General features: G+C 55.8%; 12 protein-coding genes across 12 annotated transcripts; 7 read left to right on the top strand and 5 right to left on the bottom strand.

Moving 5' to 3' along the window:
- Positions 1–66: 66 nt before the first annotated feature.
- On the bottom strand, positions 67–1,511 carry Malapachy_1332 (homocitrate synthase; the record flags this gene model as incomplete). The annotated part of the gene is made up of 2 exons (XM_018135837.1): positions 67–1,262; positions 1,304–1,511. 2 exons carry the CDS (start codon positions 1,509–1,511, stop codon positions 67–69), a joined length of 1,404 nt encoding a protein of 467 aa, XP_017990337.1.
- A 552-nt stretch (positions 1,512–2,063) lies between these two features.
- Positions 2,064–2,444, bottom strand: Malapachy_1392 (nadh-ubiquinone oxidoreductase subunit; the record flags this gene model as incomplete). The annotated part of the gene is made up of 4 exons (XM_018135896.1): positions 2,064–2,135; positions 2,180–2,290; positions 2,339–2,382; positions 2,426–2,444. The coding sequence occupies 4 exons, from the start codon at positions 2,442–2,444 to the stop codon at positions 2,064–2,066; spliced, it is 246 nt and encodes an 81-aa protein (XP_017990405.1).
- A 539-nt stretch (positions 2,445–2,983) lies between these two features.
- Positions 2,984–3,261, top strand: Malapachy_1368 (hypothetical protein; the record flags this gene model as incomplete). Its single annotated transcript, XM_018135873.1, has 3 exons — positions 2,984–3,082; positions 3,113–3,189; positions 3,225–3,261. The coding sequence occupies 3 exons, from the start codon at positions 2,984–2,986 to the stop codon at positions 3,259–3,261; spliced, it is 213 nt and encodes a 70-aa protein (XP_017990368.1).
- Positions 3,262–3,803: 542 nt separating this feature from the next.
- On the top strand, positions 3,804–5,072 carry Malapachy_1374 (fmn-linked oxidoreductase; the record flags this gene model as incomplete). Its single annotated transcript, XM_018135879.1, has 1 exon — positions 3,804–5,072. The coding sequence occupies one exon, from the start codon at positions 3,804–3,806 to the stop codon at positions 5,070–5,072; it is 1,269 nt and encodes a 422-aa protein (XP_017990392.1).
- A 137-nt stretch (positions 5,073–5,209) lies between these two features.
- On the top strand, positions 5,210–9,996 carry Malapachy_1370 (pentafunctional protein; the record flags this gene model as incomplete). Its single annotated transcript, XM_018135875.1, has 2 exons — positions 5,210–5,638; positions 5,665–9,996. 2 exons carry the CDS (start codon positions 5,210–5,212, stop codon positions 9,994–9,996), a joined length of 4,761 nt encoding a protein of 1,586 aa, XP_017990394.1.
- Positions 9,997–10,303: 307 nt separating this feature from the next.
- Positions 10,304–12,802, top strand: Malapachy_1375 (atp-binding cassette transporter; the record flags this gene model as incomplete). Its single annotated transcript, XM_018135880.1, has 3 exons — positions 10,304–12,131; positions 12,160–12,311; positions 12,350–12,802. The coding sequence occupies 3 exons, from the start codon at positions 10,304–10,306 to the stop codon at positions 12,800–12,802; spliced, it is 2,433 nt and encodes an 810-aa protein (XP_017990393.1).
- Positions 12,803–12,828: 26 nt separating this feature from the next.
- On the bottom strand, positions 12,829–13,710 carry Malapachy_1338 (phosphatidyl synthase; the record flags this gene model as incomplete). The annotated part of the gene is made up of 1 exon (XM_018135843.1): positions 12,829–13,710. One exon carries the CDS (start codon positions 13,708–13,710, stop codon positions 12,829–12,831), a length of 882 nt encoding a protein of 293 aa, XP_017990339.1.
- Positions 13,711–13,898: 188 nt separating this feature from the next.
- On the top strand, positions 13,899–15,695 carry Malapachy_1398 (hypothetical protein; the record flags this gene model as incomplete). The annotated part of the gene is made up of 1 exon (XM_018135902.1): positions 13,899–15,695. One exon carries the CDS (start codon positions 13,899–13,901, stop codon positions 15,693–15,695), a length of 1,797 nt encoding a protein of 598 aa, XP_017990399.1.
- A 34-nt stretch (positions 15,696–15,729) lies between these two features.
- Positions 15,730–18,834, bottom strand: Malapachy_1380 (arm repeat-containing protein; the record flags this gene model as incomplete). The annotated part of the gene is made up of 4 exons (XM_018135884.1): positions 15,730–15,753; positions 15,806–17,200; positions 17,228–18,172; positions 18,202–18,834. The coding sequence occupies 4 exons, from the start codon at positions 18,832–18,834 to the stop codon at positions 15,730–15,732; spliced, it is 2,997 nt and encodes a 998-aa protein (XP_017990416.1).
- Positions 18,835–19,507: 673 nt separating this feature from the next.
- Positions 19,508–20,653, top strand: Malapachy_1367 (pbp2-pab1 binding protein; the record flags this gene model as incomplete). The annotated part of the gene is made up of 1 exon (XM_018135872.1): positions 19,508–20,653. One exon carries the CDS (start codon positions 19,508–19,510, stop codon positions 20,651–20,653), a length of 1,146 nt encoding a protein of 381 aa, XP_017990410.1.
- A 240-nt stretch (positions 20,654–20,893) lies between these two features.
- Malapachy_1378 (plasma membrane proteolipid 3) lies at positions 20,894–21,353 on the top strand (the record flags this gene model as incomplete). The annotated part of the gene is given in 5 exon segments (XM_018135882.1): positions 20,894–20,904; positions 20,915–21,021; positions 21,056–21,090; positions 21,148–21,162; positions 21,330–21,353. The coding sequence occupies 5 exon segments, from the start codon at positions 20,894–20,896 to the stop codon at positions 21,351–21,353; spliced, it is 192 nt and encodes a 63-aa protein (XP_017990398.1).
- A 320-nt stretch (positions 21,354–21,673) lies between these two features.
- Positions 21,674–23,368, bottom strand: Malapachy_1384 (cytochrome p450; the record flags this gene model as incomplete). Its single annotated transcript, XM_018135888.1, has 1 exon — positions 21,674–23,368. The coding sequence occupies one exon, from the start codon at positions 23,366–23,368 to the stop codon at positions 21,674–21,676; it is 1,695 nt and encodes a 564-aa protein (XP_017990414.1).
- Positions 23,369–23,576: the final 208 nt, after the last annotated feature.

The raw sequence follows: 23,576 nt of genomic DNA, 5'->3' as shown, positions 1-23,576 counted from the left end.
ATTGTACTCGTCTACGGAAAACAATCTGATTCTAGTCAATGTCAAAGAGGACACCTTTACACCCCATTAGTTGTCCTCAGCCGGACCATCCTCAATCGCATTGCCACGTGCAGCAACGTGCTGCTCAAAGAGCTTGTCAAACACAGCATCTTGGCTCACGTTCTGGCCATTCCGGATCGCACGGTGGAACACGTGCAGAACAGCGTCAACGTCCTCCATCGTCTGGTCCTTAATGTCAGCCATAACCTTAATACGGTTGGTGGCAGCCTTGATTTGGTCATCAGTCAGGTCAAGACCAAGCTGCTGCGCACGGCTCTTCACCGCGTTCCAGCCAGTGAGGCGGTGGCCAATGGAAACATAGCGGCTCATACCGAAGTCCTCGGGCTTGAGGATCTCGTACGTGCTCGGGTTCGCAAGAATGGCCTTGGCATGGATACCAGCCTTGTGCGTGAAAGCACAGTAACCAGTGACAGGGTTGTTGAAAGGAATCTGGACCTGAACAGCATCAGCCACAATGTCTTCGACCTCACGAAGGGCCTGCAGGTTGTATTTGCTCATAACATAATCACGGTCGGCAGCGTACATACGAGCAATGAAACCACCCAAACTCGGAATACCGTTGCGCTCACCAATACCCAGCACAGAGGTGTCCACGTGAGTGGCACCAGCCTCCAGAGCAGTGTAGGCGTTCGCAATAGCACAGCCCGTGTCGTTGTGGAAGTGGCACTCGATGTCACAACCCACAACACCACGAAGAGTACGGACAAGGTCGTACACCTGACGCGGGTTCGCCACACCGACAGTATCAGCCACACCAACACGGTTCACACCGACCTTGTCGACCACCTGGTAAATGCTCAGCAGGTCAACGAGATCCGAGCGGAACGAGTCCTCGGTCGAGAAACGAATCTCAATACCTTTGCTCTTCACGAAGTTGATAACCTCGACAGCAGCCTTAGTAATGTAGGTCATGTCCTTACCGTGCGAGTATTCACGCAGGAACTTGGACGTGCCCATAACGACATCCACACCGTCAACACCGGTTTCCACGGCAATACGAGCGTCGTCCATGTGGCAACGGATATGAGTGATGACCTTAGCCTTCAGGCCAAGCTTGCAGATGGCCTCACAGTCCTTACGGCTCTGCTCCGAGGCAGCCGGCGAAGTCAGCTCAATGCAGTCCACACCGAACTTGTCCAAAGCCTTGGCAATTTTGATCTTGGTCTCCGTGTCGAAGAAAGCGTTGGCGAATTGCTCACCCTCTGCGCAAAAATGTTAGATACCATACATATGAATTACATACCACGCAGAGTCGACTCAATAATCTTGAAACGCGAGACATTGCTCAAGAAGTCGCTAGCGCTCGAGGCACCGAAAGGCTGCACACCCTTCAGAGCGGCGTTCTCCGAGCGAGAGGCGGTGGTAACACCGCTAGACTTGTCCACCTGAGTCTCCTCCGAAGCCTCAGTTCGCTGAATCTTGGTAGGGCGAGTGTCCTGATCGTCACACATGTCTGGATGAAAGAAACCTGAAAACCGTTTGAAATCGGGCATTCTATCTTCTTCGCGCCTTTTTTCTGAGCGGCAATGACTCGCCCGACAGGCCGGCTTTTGCTTAGTCAATTTGCCACCCGAGCCGAGAACGTAGATCATGAGGCACGTGATTTAGCATGACTTGATGGGCTCCACGCCAGGGAGCCAGCCGTGCGTGCTACGGGATGCAAGTAGAACAATGGTGTGCAAAGCGCTGCACATAGATAGATCGGGAAAAGAATATCTTCTCAGGAATCAGGGCATGCGCGCCTTTCCTGGCAGACCTAGGTACACATCGCTAGATAGACATGATAAAGACAAAACAAGGGGTCTGGAAAGCAACAGCATTCAGTGTATAGTTCTATAGCATGAAACCAAGAAGGCTAGAGTCCCTCACCTTGCTTGTACAGCGCTGACAGTAATGAGAGCAAACATGCGCACGCTCAGAAGAGAAAAGAAAGAGTCATCATGTATTTCTGTGTCTAGCGAAAAATACAAACAAGACACGCAGCCTGATGCATCAAAGGCGACTTATGCGTCAGCAGCCGGAGCTTCGCGCAGGAGAGACTCATCCTTGCGCTTACCGCCAAACTCCCAACGGTACTATCATGAGTTAGGTTCACGGATTCATATGGTAATGCACGTACGTTTGTGTTCGAAATAGCAAGGAAGGTCAACGTAGGGACACCAATACCCCAGAACAGAATCGAAGGAGCATTCTTGGGCGTCCAGCGGAAACGCTGGTACATGGTGTTGTGCTACACAAATGTTAGCACCGATTCTCCATCCTTTGTCAACAAACGTACCATGTTCTGCCACCGCTCAATAGCAGGGTCAATCTTCACCGAGCCTAGTAGATGTAAGTGATCCTATACTCCTTAACTTGTACATACGATAGTGTCCACCAGCCATTTTTATACAAATTGACTAGAACGTAGGTCAGAGGGAAAGGCGCGGATGGCGATGGAGGTGGACGGAGCGCTTCCCAAAATTAGGAATTGCACCACGTGAAGAGACCACTACGCCCCCGTCCAGACGTGTGGAGACCAACATTCATGTCGGAGCGCCGGTCAAGGGTCCAGTACGAGGACAGCGCCCCTGAGAGTCGGTATCGTGAAGACGGATGGGGCTCTAATAGGGATACATCCTACCGCTATGAAAAGCGTAACTCTGGTGGCTCTGAGCGCTGGCGAGACGAACGGCGAAGGCCCGCCGAGCCACGCGATCGACGACGTGATGACCGGTACGACGACCGCACTTCGTCATGGCGGAGTCAGCGTTCTGATGCCAAGCCATATGAGGATCGCAGGAGAAGAGATGAGCACACTGACCCTTATAACGCTAGGCGCCGACATGAGCGCTATGAGCGTGACGAATGGCCGAGACGAGACCGGCGTGAGCAGAGTCCCGAGCGCACTGCCAGATCGTCAGAGCAGCGCCAAGGATCAAAGATGGAGCCAACACCATCAATAGAAAAGAATGATGATATTGAGCCCGATGCAGATCAAATCGCAGCTATGATGGGTTTTGAGAACTTTGGTTCCAGTAAAGTACGTGGGCTAAAATTACTCATAATCTAGGGTAAACAAGTTGAGGATAATGCAGAAGGATATGCCTCTATTCGAAAAGAGCATAGTTGGCGTCAATATATGAATCGGTATGTACATGGGAAACAGTGCATTAATATGGCAGCAAGGGCGGATTCAACAGACCGCTGGACAAAATCTAGTCTTTGGACTCAGACGATAAGTTCATAGCTTGTAATGAGGTATTAACATCATTGTCAGGCGTGGATTGGGATGGCGTCACGTAGGTCTTGGTGGGTTGTAACAGCGTCTGATCACCGTGGCCCCATCCCGGCGCCAGCTTTTGCATACGTTCTTTCATGCTCCTTTCCTTGGTTTTACTCCATTCCCTGAGAAATTTAGCATGCTTTTCATGTTGGTCTCGAAGCTGTTGACTGCGAAAGTGAGGGGATCGAGCTACTAAATCCTCAGCAGCAAATGGGTATACACAGTAGGCGTCAATGCTGTCAGGCAGTGGATGACGGCTACTTGGCACAGTGACAGGAGGCGAAACTTGGTATTCAGGCGCGACAACCAATGTCATGCGTGCGAGCCACGCTTGATGAAGCGCATGGATCGCCATGGCGGTGTGAAGGGAGGGTGTACGAGATACCCCTCGCACTTTTCACTGTGCCCTCCACAGTTGGGAAATGGACCCTTTTTTTTTTGAATTTTGTCTGTTCAACGCCTTCGACCATCAGGTTGCATGCGCCAGGTCGCAACACGGCCATCGCCTTGGTCTCGCTTGTTGGTCGAGCCGTTGCGTACCATGTCCATGTCCACCACAGCCTCACGGTCTCCTGTGTCAAGCCCACCCCAGGCGAAACGGGTTAAGGTAGACGATGTACCGCCGCCTAACGATCGACGTATGCCACGGTTTGATCGGGGTGTCTTTTTAGCGCCTATGGTCCGCACAGGCTCGCTACCTACGCGTCTCCTTTCGCTACAATATGGAGCGGACCTTGTTTGGGGCCCGGAGGTGGTGGACCGAGCTATCATGGGCACCGTACGTCGTGTGAATGCGACGACGGGCCTTGTTGAGTTTATGAAAGACGACAAACAGATCTTCTCGTGCCATCCTAAGGAGCGGCCCTACCTTATATACCAAATTGGCTCAGCTACGCCCGAGTATGCTGCAGAGGCTGTGCGGATGGTGACTGAGCATGACGATGTTGCTGGCGTCGACTTGAACTGTGGATGCCCAAAGCCCTTTTCTACGCTGGGCGGTATGGGATCGAATCTCCTTTCGACACCTGATCTGCTCTGTGACATTTTACGTGCTATGCGCCGAGCTGCCCCGCCCCATGTCAGTGTGACGTGCAAGATTCGGTTGTTGCCCACGCAAGAAGATACCTTGAAGCTCGTCGAGCAAATTGTCCGCACGCGCACGATTCGAGCATTGACCATTCATTGCCGTACGAAACCGATGCGGCCCCGTGAGCCAGCATTGCTTGACCGCTTCCGCGAGGTGGCTGCGCATGTCGCAGCTGTGGCGCGGGAGACCGGGCAGGATGTGCCTGTGGTGTGCAACGGTGATTGTTTCGGCGTATCTGACGTGGAAGCCTACCGTGCTCTCACAGGTGCATCTGCCGTCATGATGGCCCGTGGTCCCGAGATGAATCCATCGTGTTTCCAATTGAAGCGGCAATGTGTAGCGCGTGACATTGCGCCGCAATGGCTTCGATATGCGGCGTACTTTGACAATCCATTTGGGAATACCAAGTACTGTGTTACGCAGCTAGCGTTTACAACTACAGCTGGTGCCAAGGACGTGGACGCTGAGCGAGTCTCTTCACTGCCTAAGCGTGTACTGGTCGATATGCGAGCCAGTCTCAGTCACAGTAAGACGCATGAAGATATGGCCAAGGCGCTGGGTATGGCGTGGCCTGTGGATACCAATGATGTGCTTACGCCGCTGGACGACGCGCTCGCTGCGCGTGCGTCTACTCCTGCTACCTCCGCAGCCCTCTCATAGCCCTCCATCCATACTTGTACTTCCTGCCTGGGCCAGGGCGGCCGCCTGCGCTCCTGCCACGTGGGCCACTCCACTATCTCTTCCCCTGGGCGGAGGAGGCCCCGCCGGTTCTTCTGACTCAACTCTCGGTTCGCGACATGGACGGGCGTACCAAGGTGCCGTCGTACCATGCCCCTCCGTTTGAGTCGCCACTGAGTGGCGCTACGATCCATGAGCTTCGGTGCTTGAATGCCAAGATCCATCTTGGCTTCCACCTGGTGCCGCATATCGTACAGACGCTTCTGAACGACTTGCCGTCCAGTGCCTATGTGCTGTTCACGGACACAAATCTGGCGGGCCTCGGTGTCGTGGACCAGTTCCGTAAGGCTTTCGAGACATATACGCCATCAGGCTCTACGTCACGGCTGCTTGTCTATGAAGTGTCGCCAGGTGAAGAAAGCAAGAGCCGTGAGACCAAAGCGAAGATGGAGGACTGGATGTTTGAGCACCGCCTTACGCGTGATACGGTCGTGATGGCGTGTGGTGGTGGTGTGATTGGTGACCTGGTCGGCTTTGTCTCGGCTACGGTATGTATAGAGTGTACTAATCTCAGTTCATGCGTGGGCTCAAGTTTGTGCAGATTCCGACGACGCTCTTGGCGATGGTCGACTCGGCAGTGGGCGGCAAGACGGCCATTGACCATCCCCTGGGAAAGAACTTGATTGGCGCGTTCCACCAGCCCGAGTACGTGTTTGTGGATGCGGCGTGGCTCTTGACGTTGCCGCCGCGGGAGTTTAGCAATGGCATGGCCGAGGTGGTAAAGACGGCGGCCATCTGGGATGCTGCTGACTTTATGAAGCTTGAAAGCGAGTCGGAGGCCATTCGTGCTGCTGTGCTCAGCGAGGAGGCGCGTACGGGCCCAGCCGATCAGGGCCGTACATTGGCCACTCGCACGACCTCGCAATCGCTGCTGCTGGATGTGATCCGTGGCAGTATTGGTGTCAAGGCCCACATTGTCACAATCGACGAGAAGGAGACGGGTCTGCGCAACCTGGTCAACTTTGGCCACTCGGTGGGCCACGCGATTGAGGCTGTGCTTACGCCGGAAATTCTGCATGGCGAGTGTGTGTCCATTGGCATGATCTACGAGGCGGAGATTGCGCGCCAAATGCATGGACTGCCGCAAGTCGCGATCAGTCGTCTTGTGCGGTGTCTCAAGAACTATGACTTGCCCGTCTCGCTGAACGACCCTCGCATTGCGACGTTGTCCAAGGCACAGGAGCTGACGGTGGACCGCCTGCTGGACATTATGCGTGTCGACAAGAAGAACGCTGGCTCACAGAAGAAGATTGTGCTGCTTTCGCGTATTGGCGCGACCGTTGAGGAGCGCGCCAGCACGGTCCCCGATGCGATCATTTCGCAGGTCCTGGCACCTGCCATTGTCGTGCGGGAGGCCCTGTCTGCGCCGCCGGCGCATGTGACGCTATCGACGCCTGGCTCCAAGAGTTTGTCGAATCGTGCGTTGGTCCTTGCTGCGCTGTCGCGTGGTGTGTGCCGGCTGACCAACCTGCTGCATTCGGACGATACGCAGGTGATGATGAATGCGCTGCGAACGTTGCAAGCGGCCGATTTCACATGGGAAGACAATGGCGCGACGTTGGTTGTCCAGGGCCATGGCGGTCGTTTGACGGCGACCTCCGAGCCGCTGTACCTGCAAAATGCCGGTACCGCAGCGCGGTTTATGACCGGCGTATGCACGCTGCTCACCGACGGCGAGGTGACACTGACAGGCAATGCGCGTATGAAGGAGCGCCCTATCGGCCCGTTGGTCGATGCGCTCCAAGCGAATGGCGCGTCCATTGCGTACGTGGAGAACGAGAAGGCGCTGCCTCTGCACATCACAGGGCAGGGCGGTCTGCGTGGTGGGCGTCTGACACTGGCCGCGGACGTGTCCTCGCAGTACGTTTCGTCGATTCTGCTGTGTGCGCCGTGTGCTCAGTCGCCTGTAGAGCTCGAGCTGGTCGGCGGCAAAGTGATTTCGCAGCCGTACATTGACATGACCGTCTCGATGATGGCCGCGTTTGGTGTGCACGTGGAGCGCGTCTCAGAGTTTGTGTACCGCATTCCGAACCAGGGCTACTCGCCCCCGGCCCACTACGCGGTGGAAAGCGATGCGAGCAGTGCGACGTACCCGCTGGCGTACGCTGCGCTTACCGGGACCACAGTGACGATTCCTACGATGGGCACTGCCAGCCTTCAAGGCGATGCCGCGTTTGCGCGCGCCGTTCTCGAGCCGATGGGATGCCGTGTGGAGCAGACTGCGACCAGCACCACAGTCACTGGGCCGCCGGTCGGCACGCTGCAGGCGCTGGGCGAGATCGATATGGAGCCGATGACCGATGCGTTCCTCACGGCTGCGATGCTGTTTGCCGTGGCGCAAGGTGGTGCGACGCGCATTACTGGCATCGCCAATCAGCGTGTGAAGGAGTGCGATCGTTTGCGTGCCGTGGCTACCGAGCTGGGCCATTTAGGCGTGCAGGTGGAAGAGCTGGACGATGGCCTCATTGTGCATGGCCAGCCCAGGTCGTCGCTGACGCCCCATGCGTCAATTGCATGCTATGACGACCACCGCATTGCGATGGCCTTCAGTACGCTCGCGACGGTGGTCCCCGGCGCCGGCACGACGATCCTTGAGAAGCGCTGTGTCGAGAAGACGTGGCCCGCATGGTGGGATGTGCTGGGCCCGCTGCTCAACGTGCCGCTGGCCAGTGCCCTGAACGATGCGCCGCTGATTCCCGCGCCGCGCCGCGAACGTCGTGAGACGGACGCTCCGACGCCGGCGCTGTACGCACACGACGCTACGATTGTGCTGATCGGCATGCGTGCTTCGGGCAAGTCGCATGTCGGTCGTGCGTTGGCTCAGCGTATGCACCGCACATACATCGACGCCGATGAGGTGTTTGCTTCGCGACACGATCTCGGCGCGTATGTCGCGACGCACGGCTGGCCGGCGTTCCGCGAGGAAGAAACGCGCATTCTCTCGGAACTGCTGCACAACTACCCACGTGGCCACGTCCTGGCACTCGGCGGCGGCGTCATTGAGACGGCGCCAAGTCGCGCGCTGCTGCATACGTTCCGCGAGCAGACCGGCCCGGTGGTGCATGTCGTGCGGCCGTTTGAGGAGATTGAGTCGTTCCTTGCGACGAGCGACCGACCGGCGTACGGGGAGCCGCTGCGCGACGTGTTCGAACGTCGCTGGCCGCTGTACCAGCACTGCGCGTGCCTTGAGACGGTGAACGATGGGCCGGACTGTGTCACAGGGCTGATCCGGCAGCTCGCGACGCCCTTGGGTGGCCATGATGCCATGTGGCCAAGTCGCTCGGCGCATCCAGCGTATTTCCTCTCGCTGACGTTTCCGCATGTTCAAGACGCTTTGCCGCTACTGGACCAGGCCTCGGCGGGCGCCGACGTGCTGGAGCTGCGTGTGGATTTGCTGCATCCGCACGGCACACCCACGCTCGATGACGTGCGCACGCAAGTCGCCCTCCTTCGCCGCTCGACCAGTCTCCCGATCCTGTACACGGTCCGCAGCGTGTCGCAAGGCGGCCGATTCCCAGAGGAGGACGAGGATGGGTACTTTGCACTTACGCGTCTTGGACTGCGTCTCGGCTGTGAGTACGTCGATATCGAGCTGCATCGGGCCATAGAGCGCTTGGCCGATCTTAAGGAGGCCAAGGGCCATACGCGCCTCGTCGCCTCGTCGCATGACACCACAGGCACGATGCACTGGCTCGCGCCTGCGACGCGGCGGCTGTACGCGCGCGCATGTGCCTTGGGCGACATTGCCAAGTTGGTCGGCAGTGCTCGTACGATGCAGGACAGCATGGACTTGGAGCAGTTCCGCGCGACGGTAGCGAAGGAAGCGCCGCATCCGCTGATTGCGATCAATATGCATGCAGCTGGCCAGCTCACTCGCATCCTCAACCCGCTACTGACACCTGTCACGCACCCGGCCCTGCCCAGCGCTGCGGCGCCTGGGCAGATGAGCGTCGCGCAAATCCAGCAAGCTCGTCATTTGCTGGGCCTCCTGCCTGCGCGCCGTTTCTTCCTGTTTGGCACGCCAATTGCGCACTCGCTCAGTCCGCTGATCCACAACACGGGCTTCCAAGCGCTGGGCTTGCCGCATAGCTATGCCTTGCATGAGTCTGCCGAGGTCGATGACGACCTTGCCGCGCTGGTTCGCGCGCCGGACTTTGGCGGTGCGAGTGTCACGATCCCGCATAAGCTGCGTATTATGCAGCTTTTGGATGCCGTGTCACCGGATGCACAAGCCATCGGCGCGGTGAACACGATCATTCCGCAGGTTCAGGAGGATGGACATGTGTCTTTGCTCGGCGAGAACACGGACTGGCGTGCGATGGTCGATCTGGCGCGTGCGCGCTTCAAGGGCACGTCGTTCACGGCGTTGGTCATCGGCGCTGGTGGCTCAGCGCGGGCGGCGTTGTATGCGCTGCACAAGCTCGGCGCGACGCGCATTTTGCTGTACAACCGTACGCACGAAAAAGCTGTGGCACTGGCCAACGAGGTGCCGGTCGAATGGCGCGTCGTTCCCCTGTCCTCGCTCGACGACGCGGTGCGTGAGTCGCCCCGTGTGATTATTAGCAATGTGCCTGCGCAGGGCACGTCGCTCTCCCTAGGCGGCGCGGACATTGTACTGCCTGCTCATTTGCTCTGTGCGGAAGGCGGTGTAGCGATTGATATGGCCTACCGCCCGGCAATGACCCCGCTCTTGACATTGGTCGAGCAGCATGGCGCATGGCATGGCGTGCGTGGTCTCGAGATTCTTCTCGAGCAGGCGTACCACCAGTTCCGTCTGTGGACGGGTCTGCCTGCGCCCGAGGCTGTCATTGCTCCGACAGCCTGGCAGGCGTACCAGTCGTCGTGAATAGTCGCTATGTAGTCAGTCGGTTTGACAAGGGTGTGACACGCATGGGCTCGCCTCGCTGTGTGGAGGTGGACACGTGCACGTGATATCAATCGCGGCGAGGGTAGAGCAAGGCCTGGCATGCCTGGGCGGCGGCGAACGTGCGACGACCATGGCAACCATGGTACGCGTAGGGCCCTGTCTACGGATCGGTTTGTATGCAAGCCGTTGGCAAGTAGCACGGAGCGCCGCGGTGCCTAGTGCATGTCGTGGGGCGCCGGCGGTAGCGGCATGGCCGTCGCTGATGCCGCCACTGCGTACGGCGCCGATGTCGCCTCACTGGCTGCATACGACGGCGTCGACGTGGGAACAGGCGAAGCGTGAACCCATCCCGGATCCGACATCGCAACCTGCGCCTGTGGATACGAAGGCATCTACGACAGCCGCGTCGTCGCCTCTGCACTCGGTGTGGACGACGTTGCGTGATATGGCGCGCTCGCGGCAGCGTGGGGCGGATGGGAGTGCGAGTCGCTTCCCGGCGATCCGGCGATTGATTACGCTCATGGTGCCCGAGTACCGTGGCATGCTTGTGGCGATGCTCTTGCTTCTGGTGGCATCAGGTGTCTCGCTCTCGGTGCCGTTCACCATTGGCAAGGTAGTGGACTTTTTCTCGACGCCGGAAGCGACGCTGCCGCTGGGCCTGGGTATGAGCACGGTAGCCGTGCTTCTTCTGACGGTGTTTGCGCTTGGCGCGGTAGCGCGTGCGAGCTCGAACATTATGCTGGAGTTGGCGGGTGTGCGTGTGATTCAGCGTATGCGGGAGCGTGCGTTTGCCAGTGCGCTCAAGCAGGAGGTGGCGTTCGCCGATAAGGGCGCAGGTGATACTGTGAGCCGGATCAATATGGATTGCAACATTGTCGGTGAAGCTGTCACGACTGACCTGGCCGATGGTTTGCGGTCGGCTGTCACGGTGATGGCGGCTACCTCTGCGATGTTTTATATTTCGACGAAGCTGACGCTGGTCATGATGATGGTCATTCCGCCTGCGGCGCTGGGTGCGGCGTTCTACGGTCGGTTCCTGCGCAACCTGACCAACCGTACACAGGATGCCGTGGGTGTGATGACACGCACGGCCGAGGAGCGATTGAACCCGCCGGCGTTCCGTACGATCACCGCTTTTAATACACAGGGACTGGAAGCGAAGCGCTTTAACGGGCGTGTGCAGGACATTGCAGCGCTGCAGACCAAGGAGGCGTACGCGGGCGGCATCTTCCATTCGGGCCTGGGCTTCGTGGGCAACTGTGCGATTGTCACGCTGCTGACGTACGGTGGCCATCTCGTGAGTTTGGGCCAGCTGACGGTCGGCGACTTGACATCGTTGCTGATGTACACGGCGTACCTGGGCGGCGGTGTGATGCTTATGACGAGCTTCTTTACGTCGCTGATGAAGGGCGTCGGTGCTGGTGCGCGTGTGTTTGGCTTGCTGGATCGGGAGCCGCACATCCCTCTTGGCGAGGGCCAGCGTTTGGACGTTGCGAAGATCGATCAGCGGGGCGCGCATATCCGCTTTGATCAGGTGCATTTCCGGTACCCGACGCGCCCTGAAGTGTCTGTCCTCAGTGGCGTGAACATTGATATTCCGCCGGGCACGAGTGTGGCGCTGGTCGGCGGCTCTGGCGCGGGCAAGTCGTCTGTGCATGCGCTGCTTCTGCGGTTCTACGAGCCGGAGTCGGGTGTGGTATCGCTTGATGGCCAGGACATTCGTGAGTTTACGCCCGAGTCGCTGCGCGATGTCATGGGCGTCGTGCCGCAAGAGCCGATCCTCTTCGAAGGCACCATTGCCGACAACATCTTGTACGGCTCGCCAAAGGCGACGCGGGCGGATATGGAGCGTGCGGCGCGAGCTGCACACTGCACGGAGTTTATCGAGGCGCTGCCGCAAGGCTTTGATACACATATTGGGCCTCGTGAGCTGAGTGGTGGGCAGCGTCAGCGTATTGCGATTGCGCGGGCCCTGGTCCGCGAGCCGCGTGTCTTGCTGCTCGACGAGGCGACGTCCGCGCTGGACTCTGCGTCGGAGCTGCTGATCAACGAGGCGATCACGTCGATTATTCGCGAGGGACGCACCACCGTCTGGATTGTGGCGCACCGTTTAAGTACGTATGGCGAGCGACTGACATATAGGCACGATTCGTGCGGCGGATACCATTCTCATGCTGGAGCAGGGCCAGATTGTCGAGGCTGGCTCGTTTGAGCAGCTGGATCAGCCTGGCTCGCGCTTCCGTGCGTTGATGCAGTCGCAGTTGACGGCGCCCACACCAACGTCGTCTCCGTCGGTGCGTGCCCTCTAGCGAAGCTCGCTGACTTTGCCCAGCTTCGTCCTGCGCCGGGGCTAACGCGCGCCTATTCCACGACCGCCCGACCTTTCCGCCACGTACCCGCCAAGCCGGTGTGGAGTGTGCAGGAGGCCTTGCGTGCGGCGGAGCAGCGGGAGAGCGAGACGCCCATGCTGGACGATGCGACGCTCGCGCGTATGTTCCGCTTGGCCGCGCTGCAAGTGCCTGCGTCCTCGGAGGCTTGGGAACATTGCCGCAACGAGCTGGAGCCTCTGGTTGCGATCATGCAAATGACACAGTCTCTTGACGACGTGCCTGAGATCGATCCTGAGCACGGCCTTAGTGCGACGCCGACGTCGCATCCCAGTCATGGCGCCGACGTCGCCCCGGACGCAGGCACGCAGCCCGTATCGCCGACCGCCTGGCCGTGTGGTGGACATTGGCGTCATGGCTACCTGGTCGCACCTCGCTTATCATCGTCGTCGTCGTAGAGTCGTACCTATCTATGCATTATATATCACTGGGGCTTGTGCAGGTAGCGCACAGCTCGACGGCTCATGGCATAGTCGAGGCCTGTCCATATCGTCGTGGCAGCGACAATGTACTCGAGCGCCGTCACAGTGCGTGTCGTGTGAGGATGGGTTTGCCATGTCTCGGGCAGGAGCGGGAACACGGTCAGCACACCCACGAGGACCAACTGGAGAAACGTATTGTACTTGCTCAGGCGCGTCGGCATGACTTGCACACTCGGCAACCGAGGGTTGAAGTAGCGCGACCAGGAACGTGGCCGCGGTAGCGATTGGTAGCGTAAATAGAATGCCAAGCCGACCAAGAATACATCGCGCCCTAGAATAATCGCCGCGAGCGGCCACGACATGTGCCCACCGACCCCGAGCGAAATGACCATTGTCGCCATGAGCAACTTGTCAGCGGCCGGATCGGCGATACTGCCAAACATGGTCTTACTGTGAAATCGTCGCGCGAGCCATCCATCCAGCAAATCCGTCGTGCCTGCGATGCCCAGCAACGACACGGCCGTCCATGGCTGATGCGTAGCGATCGCCCATCCAATGACAGGACATAGCGCCATGCGCGAGAGCGTCAGGATGTTGGGCGCATTCCATATGTTTTCAAAGCGGGGGCGAGGCGGTGTGGGTGTAGGCGTAGACGACGATGTCGGCGACGACGTCATGGGCGGGGCACGGTCGGCGTCTTTCTTGCGCGGCGAAGGCTCCGTGGTATAGCGACGTAGTGCACAAAGAGGCTCGTGCTGGGCATGACAAGCGCTGGCAGCTAGGTAGGGTGTCATACGTATGCCTCGTAGGAGACTGGGCGATGCAGCGGCCCAGCTGGGCCCTAGGCGACGGCTAACATGGCTCAGGCCACGGACCAGCGCCATGCTCGGATGCAGCCAGAAAAGCTGCGCCACCGTCCTACGACCGACCCCACGCCTGGGCGCCAGGGTCTTTTTTCTGGGTCGCGCAGCTGCGCCTGCGCCTGCGAAGGGGTGCTTACCTAAGAGTCAGCGACTCCACTTCGCCGCTGGTCGACCGCGGTGCTGTGCCTTTCGCCCAGTCTTTCTCCAGCATGGCACCGGCCTCTGCGCATCATGCGCAACGGTTCCAGCCGGTTCTGTTTAGCGATGCTGGATCGAATTTGTACCCATTATGTGACATGCCTCATGATACGCTGCCCAAGGCCCTTGTGCCTGTCCTCAATCGCCCGGTGATTGCGTACCCTCTGCAATGGCTCGTCACGGCCGGTTTTCGGTCGTGCTTGCTGGTAGCCCCTGTGGCCGATCATTCCGCCCTGGCAGCCGCGCTACGATCGCTGTACCTGATCCCCCCTGGCTCTAGCCGCGACGTGGAGCAAGCCATGTCAGAAGCGGCCAACATCGCTTCGTCGTCGTCGAGCGAAGGCAATGTGGCCGTGACGTTCGGCGGCAGTGCAGCGACTACCGTGCCTGTAGGTACAGGCGACCTGGTCGAGCCATCGCCCATGACTCCTGTGCTCAACGTGGAACTGGTCGCGTACGGCCCCAAGCCTGGCGAGGCCGTGCGCAGTCTCCTCGACCCATCGTCTACCGTGACACGCACACGGTGGGGCACTGCGCAGCTGCTCTACTGGCTCGCAGCGACGCGGCAGCTGGACCGGGATCCACTGATCGTGCCGGTGGATCTCATTGCCCCCCATGTCCCGCTCACGAGTTTCCTGTCGTCGCACCTCGGCACCGACAAAGCCACGCCTACGCTTTCGTGCCTGTTTTACGAGCGTGGCGCCGGGGAAGGGACCGGCAAAGAACGAGAGCGCGATGGGCCTGCGAACCTGTTTACGGCGTACGACCGCCGGCCTCTGCGTGTGCACGAAGGCATTCGTGTGCTGCCTGACTGTGTCAAGGATACTCTCTACGTGCACGAGCCGTTGCTGGTCATGGACTCTGACGACGTCTCGGACAAAAACTCGTCGGATTTGGAGCTGCGTATGAGCTTGTTATGGAAGCATCCGCATGTGCGTGTCTCCACGGCGCTTCTTGACTCGCATGTGTACGCTATGCATTTGGAGCCCTTGCTCCCGCTGCTGGAATTGCATCCGGAGCTCAACAATATCACGGAACAGTTGGTCCCATTTGTCATCAAGTGTGGCTGGCAATCGCGTCTGAGCTCGAAAGCTGCCTGGGTCGCCCCGTCCTCGTCGCTTTCGCCCGCCTCAGGCGAGACGCAGGTCGCCCCAGCGCCATGGACGAGCATTGCTGATATGCGTGCGAGTGCCACGCCGTTCCAACCGCATTGCGAAATGCTCATTGCGCGTTTGCAGCCGGAGCGGCAACGTCCATGGCCCGCGGCCAAAGTGCTCGAAGCACTTCAACCATCTCCCAATTCGGCCGACCAGGGCTTCATGGCACGAGCGAATACGGTGCCTACGTACTTGGAATGCAGCCGCTACCTCTTACGCCAAGCAGGCCCGACCGCTGCTGTACTCCCTGCGCCGTACCCCCTGCCGATTACGGCGGGGTGTGGCACCTTGCCCTTTGAAGCGACCAAGGACGAGGAGGGCCCTATTCATGCACGTGCGCAGCTGTCTGCCGACTGCCTGCTGGGCGCAGGCACACGCATTGACGAGCGCGCTACCGTCAAGCAGTCCATTGTCGGCCGCAACTGCACAATCGGGAAAGGTGCCCGCATCCTGCGCTCGGTTCTGATGGACGGCGTTGTTGTAGGCGACAATGCGAAGCTGGAAAGCTGCATCGTGGGTCTGCATGCGAATATCGGCGAGCGATCGCAGCTGAAAGAAACCGATGTGGGGCCACAGTTTGCGGTGGCGCCTAATACCGAGTCCAAGAACGAAAAATTGGTGGCGTACGAAGGCGACGACGACGATCTCTAATCTTCCCGATCACGATAGGCAAGTACATAGGCTTTTAATTGTTGCCGCTCCGCCTCCGCTTCCTGTTGCTGCTTCTTGGCGCGAATGGATATGGCAGCGCCTGTGGGCACATGCAGCGACTTGGTCTGTTTGCGCGAGAGGAGGGAGAAGGTCATGAACGAGGCATCGTCCGTGTTGGGCGTCGTCGTGGGGCCAGGCGGCACAGGGGCCTTCGCGAGCAACGTTCGTGTACGTTCCACCGTGGCGTTCGATCCACGGTCGGCCATGTTGGTCTCCGTCATGAGCATCGCCAATTCACGCTCCAACTCAGCCTCCGCTTCGGCATCGAGCGCTTCTTGACGTCTCTGCGCTTTCTCTTCGTCCAGCAACGCTAGCTCTGTGTCTTTCTCGGCGTCAGATACATCACTTGTTTCGTTGTCGTCATTGTCGCCATCCTCGTCACCGTCCTCATCCTCGTCGCCATCATCCTCACTTTCATCGTTCTGCGCGCGGCCGGCCATCAAACTTGCCATATCCCGGCGATAGAAGAACGGCAGAATCTTATCGAGCTTGGCTGTTAATGTCTCGCGGCTCAGATGCCAGTTGAGCTTGGGACGCATAGGCCGAATTGCTGCCGTAAGCATGAAACGCACATCGACGGGCGGCTCTGGCTTCGTGAGGATATAGTACTGGAATGCGACCAAGAAATCGTCCATCCGCTTCCGAAGCATGCCGCTCGAAAAGCTCGTACCACACACCTGCAGCAACGTGCATACCAGGCGCACACGCGTAAAGTTATCGTACGGATCAGGACGTTGGGGACGGCGGATACACAGGCGCCACAGTTGGTCCAAGATCACATCACTGTTCACAAGACGCACATTGAACATCTCACCGAGGTACTGAATACGCGCCACACGACGCTGCGCACCATGGTAGGTAGGGCAGTGTAAATCCCATTCAATGGCCTCACATAACGAATCTTGCACCTGCACCACAAACGCCGGGTGATACGCTTGCAAGTCACACAGCAGGCGTGCTAGCAAGGTCAGGCGCTCAGCCGGCAAAAGCCAGGGCGACGTGAATCGCGAAAACAGGAGCGTTTTTACCCCGCTGTCGTTCCAGTCCATCGAGCGCAGCACATGCAGTACACGGTCGTACATCTTAACAGAGAGCTGCTTTTCCATAACGTGCTCCAAGAACTGATCCATCACACTTCGCTCTTGCTGCACGACAACCGGCCGTTCAGGCGGTACACACTGGTAATACGCATTGTCTAAGAGCATACGTAGATGCTCATCCAAGTTGTGGGCCATTCGTTTCCGACGCACTTGATCCAGAGCCGCTTGCATACGAGCATGCGTTGGCGTCGAGCGGTACAAATAGCGGCCACATGTCTCGATCAGCTGAGCCAGCATTTCAATCGCTGTCGTACTAAAGTTGTCCACCAACAACTTGATAGCATGGAAGATAATGTGCTCCGGTACCAGCCCAAACTTAGTCAGTTCGCCCATGTACACGACGAGCTATGTGTCAGTGCATTCCATACATACTAGACCCCGTTGCAAGCGATCGAATTGCCGCACAGCTTGCGCTCGTCGGAACGACTTGTCAATGTCTTCCACCACCATATCTGTGAGTCCGGGCATATAAGGGTGCAAGGTCGCCAGCAAACGTACATAGAAAGGCACCAGGTCCCATCGCTGCTTCGGAATTTGGAGGAAGGCCGGCGCTAGCGTTTTGCGGATGCCAGCCCGATTTTGGAAGGCGATATCCACAGCAAGCTTGTCCACCATAGAAGCATTGGCCAGTGATGGCATTTGATCGATCAGCGTACGCAGCCCTTGCCCCGCCTCGTCCCGGCTTGTTTCAGGCGTAGCATTGGTCTCAGCTTCGCCATCTTTGGACAGTCCTAACCTCGTCGCTGGCACCCAAGACCGCAGATCACAAAGATCCGTGTAGAAATTGCGCGTTTCCTCATCGGCCCATGGACTTTTGCCGGACGTAAACTCTTCCTCTAATCGTGCTGTCATCTCTGCGAGCGTAGACTTGGCCTCCAAATTGACGGCAGAACGTTGCGCCTGCGGCTGAGATGCCTCAGGCAGGTCAGGCATAGTAACATTAAGTAGCGAGGCCATCGTTTGGAGCGTGTCCACCAACGCTTTATGCTCTTTCGTACGCTTGTCAAACGCGGACTGACGATCATCAAAGATTTCACCAAACTTGATGTACGCATCACGGTTTTTCTTCTCTTGCTCTTGAATTAGGGAGTGCTCGCGCACAACACGCTTAGAGAGTGTGACATAGTACGCCTCAAAGAGCCGCCGAAAGTTCTGACAAAACCCTGTCGAACTCGTCGCAGGAATGTCACCTAGCATGGGAAGCTGCACCGGAGCGCCTGCTTTATGCTCTTCCATACTTGGAATGATCAACGGTCCATACGATTTAAGAAGACCATTCACAAGAGAAGTATATATATGGTCTCGATCTTGTGAGAGCTACAGGTTAGTATCGCTACACTACGCACCAAGCCACGTAGTAGTTGAAATAGCCACTCCCAGCTCACAGAGAAAAGAGCATTGCCACTAGAAGGCGGCCCAATCAGGCCTACTAACACTAGCTCCGTAGCGCCACGCATGAGATTGCGCTGGCGCGTCACGCGCGCGGTTTCTTCTTTCTGAGCTTGCTCATTGGAGGTATCAATATTGGCCCGGGCCGTAGGTGGCTGTAGCTCTTGGGCCACAGCATCCTTGATTCGTATCGTAAAGTCTGTACCGCCAAAACGCATGTGCAAGGCCGAGAGTATGTCAATAGCGGCACATCGATCCTTAAATTGTGTGCACTTCCACAGCATTTCAGGCACACTTGGAATCAACTCATCTAGATATTTCTCCAAGTTGAGCATCTCGACCTCTCGTAGAAGTGACTCACGCGCGTCTCCTACATTCCCCTGCTTGATCCTTTTGATGAACGCTGAATTACGTTTCAGCGTCGAGTCCAAGTTGTCAGGGGGTTGCATGGGACCATGCTCCCACACAGAAAGGTTTTGGTGCCGTAAGTTTTTTCGCCATGTGTCGCGCTCTATGTCGGCAGTATCTTTCGATGAGCTTGTTGTTGCATCGACAGGCGTACCTGCGTCTGACAACCCCACAGCGCTCATCGATGACGTGAACGAACGAGCGGACAGATCAGCATGCACACAGCGACACAATTTGATTAGTCATCTGAGAAGGGAACACTATGTGGATTCGGTGGCTATGAACGTGCTACTTGTAGGCCCAAGGTCCAAAGATCTCACATGGAAGAACTCATACGTCCTAGCGCAGATAGTGCTCTAATCGCTGTGAACTGCATGCTCGCTGACATATAGATTAAACTGGGCAGCCGTACACCCCGATATTGGTTATGCGCGATGGGAGTGCAGCTGTTAGCTATGCGTTATTTAACAATTATTAATCCAATCAACTTCTTTAGAGAGAGTTTTTCCGGCACGTGCCTTAGGATGAAACGTCGTAAATGCGCGCACTAGATTCGTCGCGCCAAGAAAACAAGAGCGGACTCCTCATCCTAATCCACCACGGAGCCGAGCTTGCATAGCGACGCATCCTTCCCCATCCTCACACACCTTTTGTATCCCAATCTGACTGTTTGACTTCAGGTAGGTGGTATTTGTACGCAAAGCTAACATGATCAAGTCCAGTTAGGAGCTCCTCTCCCCAGTATCTCTCCACGGCTTCTTTTTTTGTTGACCACCCATCCCTTCTTTGGTCAGACCGTTCTTAACCATCCTCAACACGTCTTTTCCTTTTTTCATATTACTATCAACTTGAATGATGTCTGACTCTGTCAACCACGTTCACTCCTCGTCTGACTTGTCGGTGGATGAATCAAACACGTCAGCCTTCAGTCTTAACGTACCGGCTTCTCATACGTCCAGTTTTCATGACAACTCTACCAGTAATATCTTGCAAACACCTACCCATGATAACTATTTGATGCCTGTATCAGCTAATACCTCCATGGTTAGCAATGCAGAGTCGGTTAATTCCTCTGCGTATACCCAAGCAGCTCCTGCTTCCATTGTTATTCGCGCTCTCATCATCACGAGCGATGCAAGTGTGATTATTGGAAAGCAGGGTCGTCACATCAATGAAATTCGCGAACTGAGTAATGCGCGTCTGAATATCAGCGAAAGCATCCCTTCGAACCCAGAGCGGATTTTGACCGTTTCTGGTCCTCTTGATGCTGTTAGTAAGGCATTTGGCCTGATTGTACGTCGGATCAACGATGAGCCGTTCGGACAGCCATCACTACCTGGCTCTCGCGCTGCTGCTATTCGATTTATTATCCCCAACTCCCGTATGGGCTCAATTATTGGTAAACAGGGCAGCAAGATAAAGGAAATTCAGGAAGCTAGTGGCGCACGGCTTTATGCTGGCGAGGCTATGTTGCCAGGATCGACCGAGAGGATCTTGAGCATCACTGGTGTGGCAGATGCGCTGCACATTGCTGTTTACTATGTTGGTACCATTTTGCTTGAACACCCAGACCGGAACTCGAACAACATACCTTATCGTCCCACGGCTACACCGCGTACAATGGGAACGCCTACCTTCAGTCCCACTGTTGGATCTCCAAGTCAAAATGCTATGCCGTTTAGCGGTTTTGCAAGTCCAAAAACACCTGTAACCTCTGCTCTAGCTCCTGGCTTGCAAACTCAACAAATTTTCATTCCTAATGATCTTGTGGGCTGTATCATTGGCAAAGGCGGTCAAAAAATCAACGAGATCCGGCAGCTTAGTGCAAGTCATATCAAGATTATGGAGCGGAACGCTGGTATTGCAGCGGGTGGCACTGGCTCTGAACGTCTAGTCACCATCACAGGCCCTCCGCCAAATATTCAAATGGCTGTCACATTGCTATACCAGCGTCTTGAGCAAGAGAAGCTTCGTCTAGCTCAAAATGGTGTTGCCATGTAATTTCTTCTTCGAGGCCTTTTCGTTTCACGCGTTGTTTTCTCGTCCTTGCTTCTAGTTCAGATATTCTTAGTTTCTATGTATTCATTAATCGGATCATGCCAATCGCATGCCTCGACATTCTGCGACTCACCGTATAGGGTCTTACCTGGAGTCTTACATAATTTCCCGTCCTTGCCTGATTGGAGCGTGAACGGGTCACAGGAGATCTGAGCGGGACAGTGTTAACACTTCACAATCACAATGCCTGCTACGTAAGTATAGGGCTTTCTTATGCGGTAGCGGTTCCGACGTTTGCAAAGTTTTCTTTGCTGTTCTCCTTCCGCCTCTGGGTGTGTTCCTTGAGCGCGGCTGCCACGCTCAGTTCTGGAGTAAGTATTAGTGGCGTCGTATTTACATCTCAAGTCAACATTATCCTTACCTGTCTTGGTTACATTCCGGTATGTTTTATCATCCGAACTACTGCTGATACTTGTCTTTTTGGATATACATTGCAGGGTATTATTCATGCTGTACGTATTCAACTATTTGGCTAATTTCAGCTGTACGCATCGCACGATAAGCTTGTCACAAGCGACAAGCTATTATTGCATAGTGGATGGATACTAACACAGCGTCCTTACTCGTTTCGGTTTTCTTACTTACAGCTATGTCATGTACGTATTGGCATTACACCCAGCTTACCAGTAGTGCCAAATTCTGAAAAGCCGATTTTGCCACATCTACCTGCTTTCCAGGCTGAGTTTTAAGGCGGCTTTACGTGCCGGTAATTGTGCCGATTCCATTTCTATAGGTCGAATTAATTTTTCTGAATTCATTGGCTTGTGCGAAGACAAGATGCACGCGCGACATTCTTGGCACGACATCATGAATAGTACAATCAATACTTCACTAATTTCTTCTATATGTACAGTACACAAAGTTCCTAGTTTTGTTAAAAAACAAATAATGCCATACCGTCGTATAGGTGTATAGGCTGTTTAAACATAATACAGGTGCCAATAAGATTGGTATTATGTTAAATTAGATGGCATTCAGCATAGGCGTTTTGCTGCTCCCGTTCGCAAACTGATACGAAGACACCACACCTTCGATAATGTCGGCTGCACTCTTAGTACCACCGGCTTGCGAAGCCTTCAGCTTCCACGAAAGTGCTGTGTTTCGGAATTTGTTATTCTGGTCCTCTAGCAGCTGGGCAAGCTTGGTGCTCATGTCGCTAGGGTCAAAGAACGGAGACTTCTCCGCCCATAGTCCGACACCAGAGTTTTGGATGCAAAGACCAATGTCATGTGTATCAACCCATTGTGATACACAGAATTGTGGCACACCATATGCCAAGGCTTCGTTGTATGAGTTGCCACCACCGTGGTGCATGCAGACAGCAACCGCAGGGTGTGAGAGAACAGATTCCACGCTTGGGAGCCAGTCCTCGCGGCGGATGTAAAGAGGTAGTCTGTCCTCATCGGGAGTAGGAAGGGGCTGGACCTCAAAAGGCAGCTTAGGGATCTTCCACAGCACCATCGTGTTAGGATACATATCGTGAAGCATCTTCAGAGCTTGAACAATACTGTCATAATCCTTACGAGTGTAGTAAAAGATACTTCCCATGTTGATATAAAGCACACGCTTGCCGTCCAAGTGTGCGCGGTCGAGCCATGCCATAACAGGGTCGTAGTCACGAGTAAGAGTCTGCATCGAAAACATCTCCTTCTCCAACATCGTCTCGCCAATGGTCGGTGTTGAAGCAACGGAAACCGATGGTGAGAAATCTAAGGGAGTAGGATTGACATTAGGACTGGATGGCAACGACTTCGCCGGTGTTGAGATCTGCTTCGGGGGGAAGCATGGTCCGACAAAATAGACGGATTTATCATAAGCCTCTGCAGGATAGACGTCCATCCCTGCCACGTTGAAGGAGATGGTAGCCACCTGTTGTGGAAGCATTCCAGGCGTAGGCGTCATGATGGAATCACAGATAATGTCAGTAGAAGGGAGGCCGAGAACTTCCTTGCGGAATTGACGACGACGAGCAGGCCATGGGTTGAAGAAGATAAACTTGAGCCAGATAAGCATGAAAATAAAGTTGCGGAAGAGAACAAACATATCACCACTGCCGGTACGAGCGCCGCTCATAGGGATGGGGCTCGAGAAAATGTTGACGTTGCTAGCTACAGCAGCGGCAGCACCAGGTGAGGTCTCGATAAAGGGTCGCTTCGTCAGCCGAACACCATCCACGGCGAAGGGACTGAAGTTATCGACGATGATCATGTCAGGGTCAAGGGCTTCCACAAGGTCACGGATAAAGAAAACCACGTCACGATATTCACTGGAGGCACCGGGAACAAGCTCTGTAAAAGTATCAAGCCAGCCCCAGATATCACCTGGAGCAGAGCGACACATCTTCTGGAAACGCTCAGGGTGCTCCATAGCCTTGTTGGTATAGTCTTCCATTACTTCACTTGAACCCAGAGAGTAAAAGACCACTTGGTTCTTCGCAAGGTATTCATCTGAAGGGATCTCCTCAGGTTGAGGAATCTGGCCCACACGAAGCTGAAGTTTTTGTGCCTTCTTGAGAATATGACTAGAGGATGATAGAATGACTTGGTGGCCCCGTTGTACCAGCTCTTCCATAAGAGCCGTCAGTGGGTTGATTTGACCTGTTGCAGGATTGCAAAGGATCAAGAAACGACGTCTAATAGCGCTTGCCATAGGAACCATCGTGGGAATAAGATGAAGAGCGGGTGATTTGCCACACACAAGATATATAATTATTCTGAACGTCGATTTGTCTCATTAGTCTTTCATCAAGACCCTGCTGATTCGGCATTTTGCTCTTGCGTTGCGAATTCTTAGCACGGTGTAGAGATGATTATGCACGTGTATCAGTTTGAAGCGAGATGTAGACAATTGAGGCAATCATATTTTG

The sequence above is a fragment of the Malassezia pachydermatis genome (assembly GCF_001278385.1).
Source record: "Malassezia pachydermatis strain CBS 1879 chromosome Unknown scaffold9, whole genome shotgun sequence".
NCBI lineage: Eukaryota > Fungi > Basidiomycota > Malasseziomycetes > Malasseziales > Malasseziaceae > Malassezia > Malassezia pachydermatis.
This window is presented reverse-complemented; position numbering and strand designations above follow the sequence as displayed.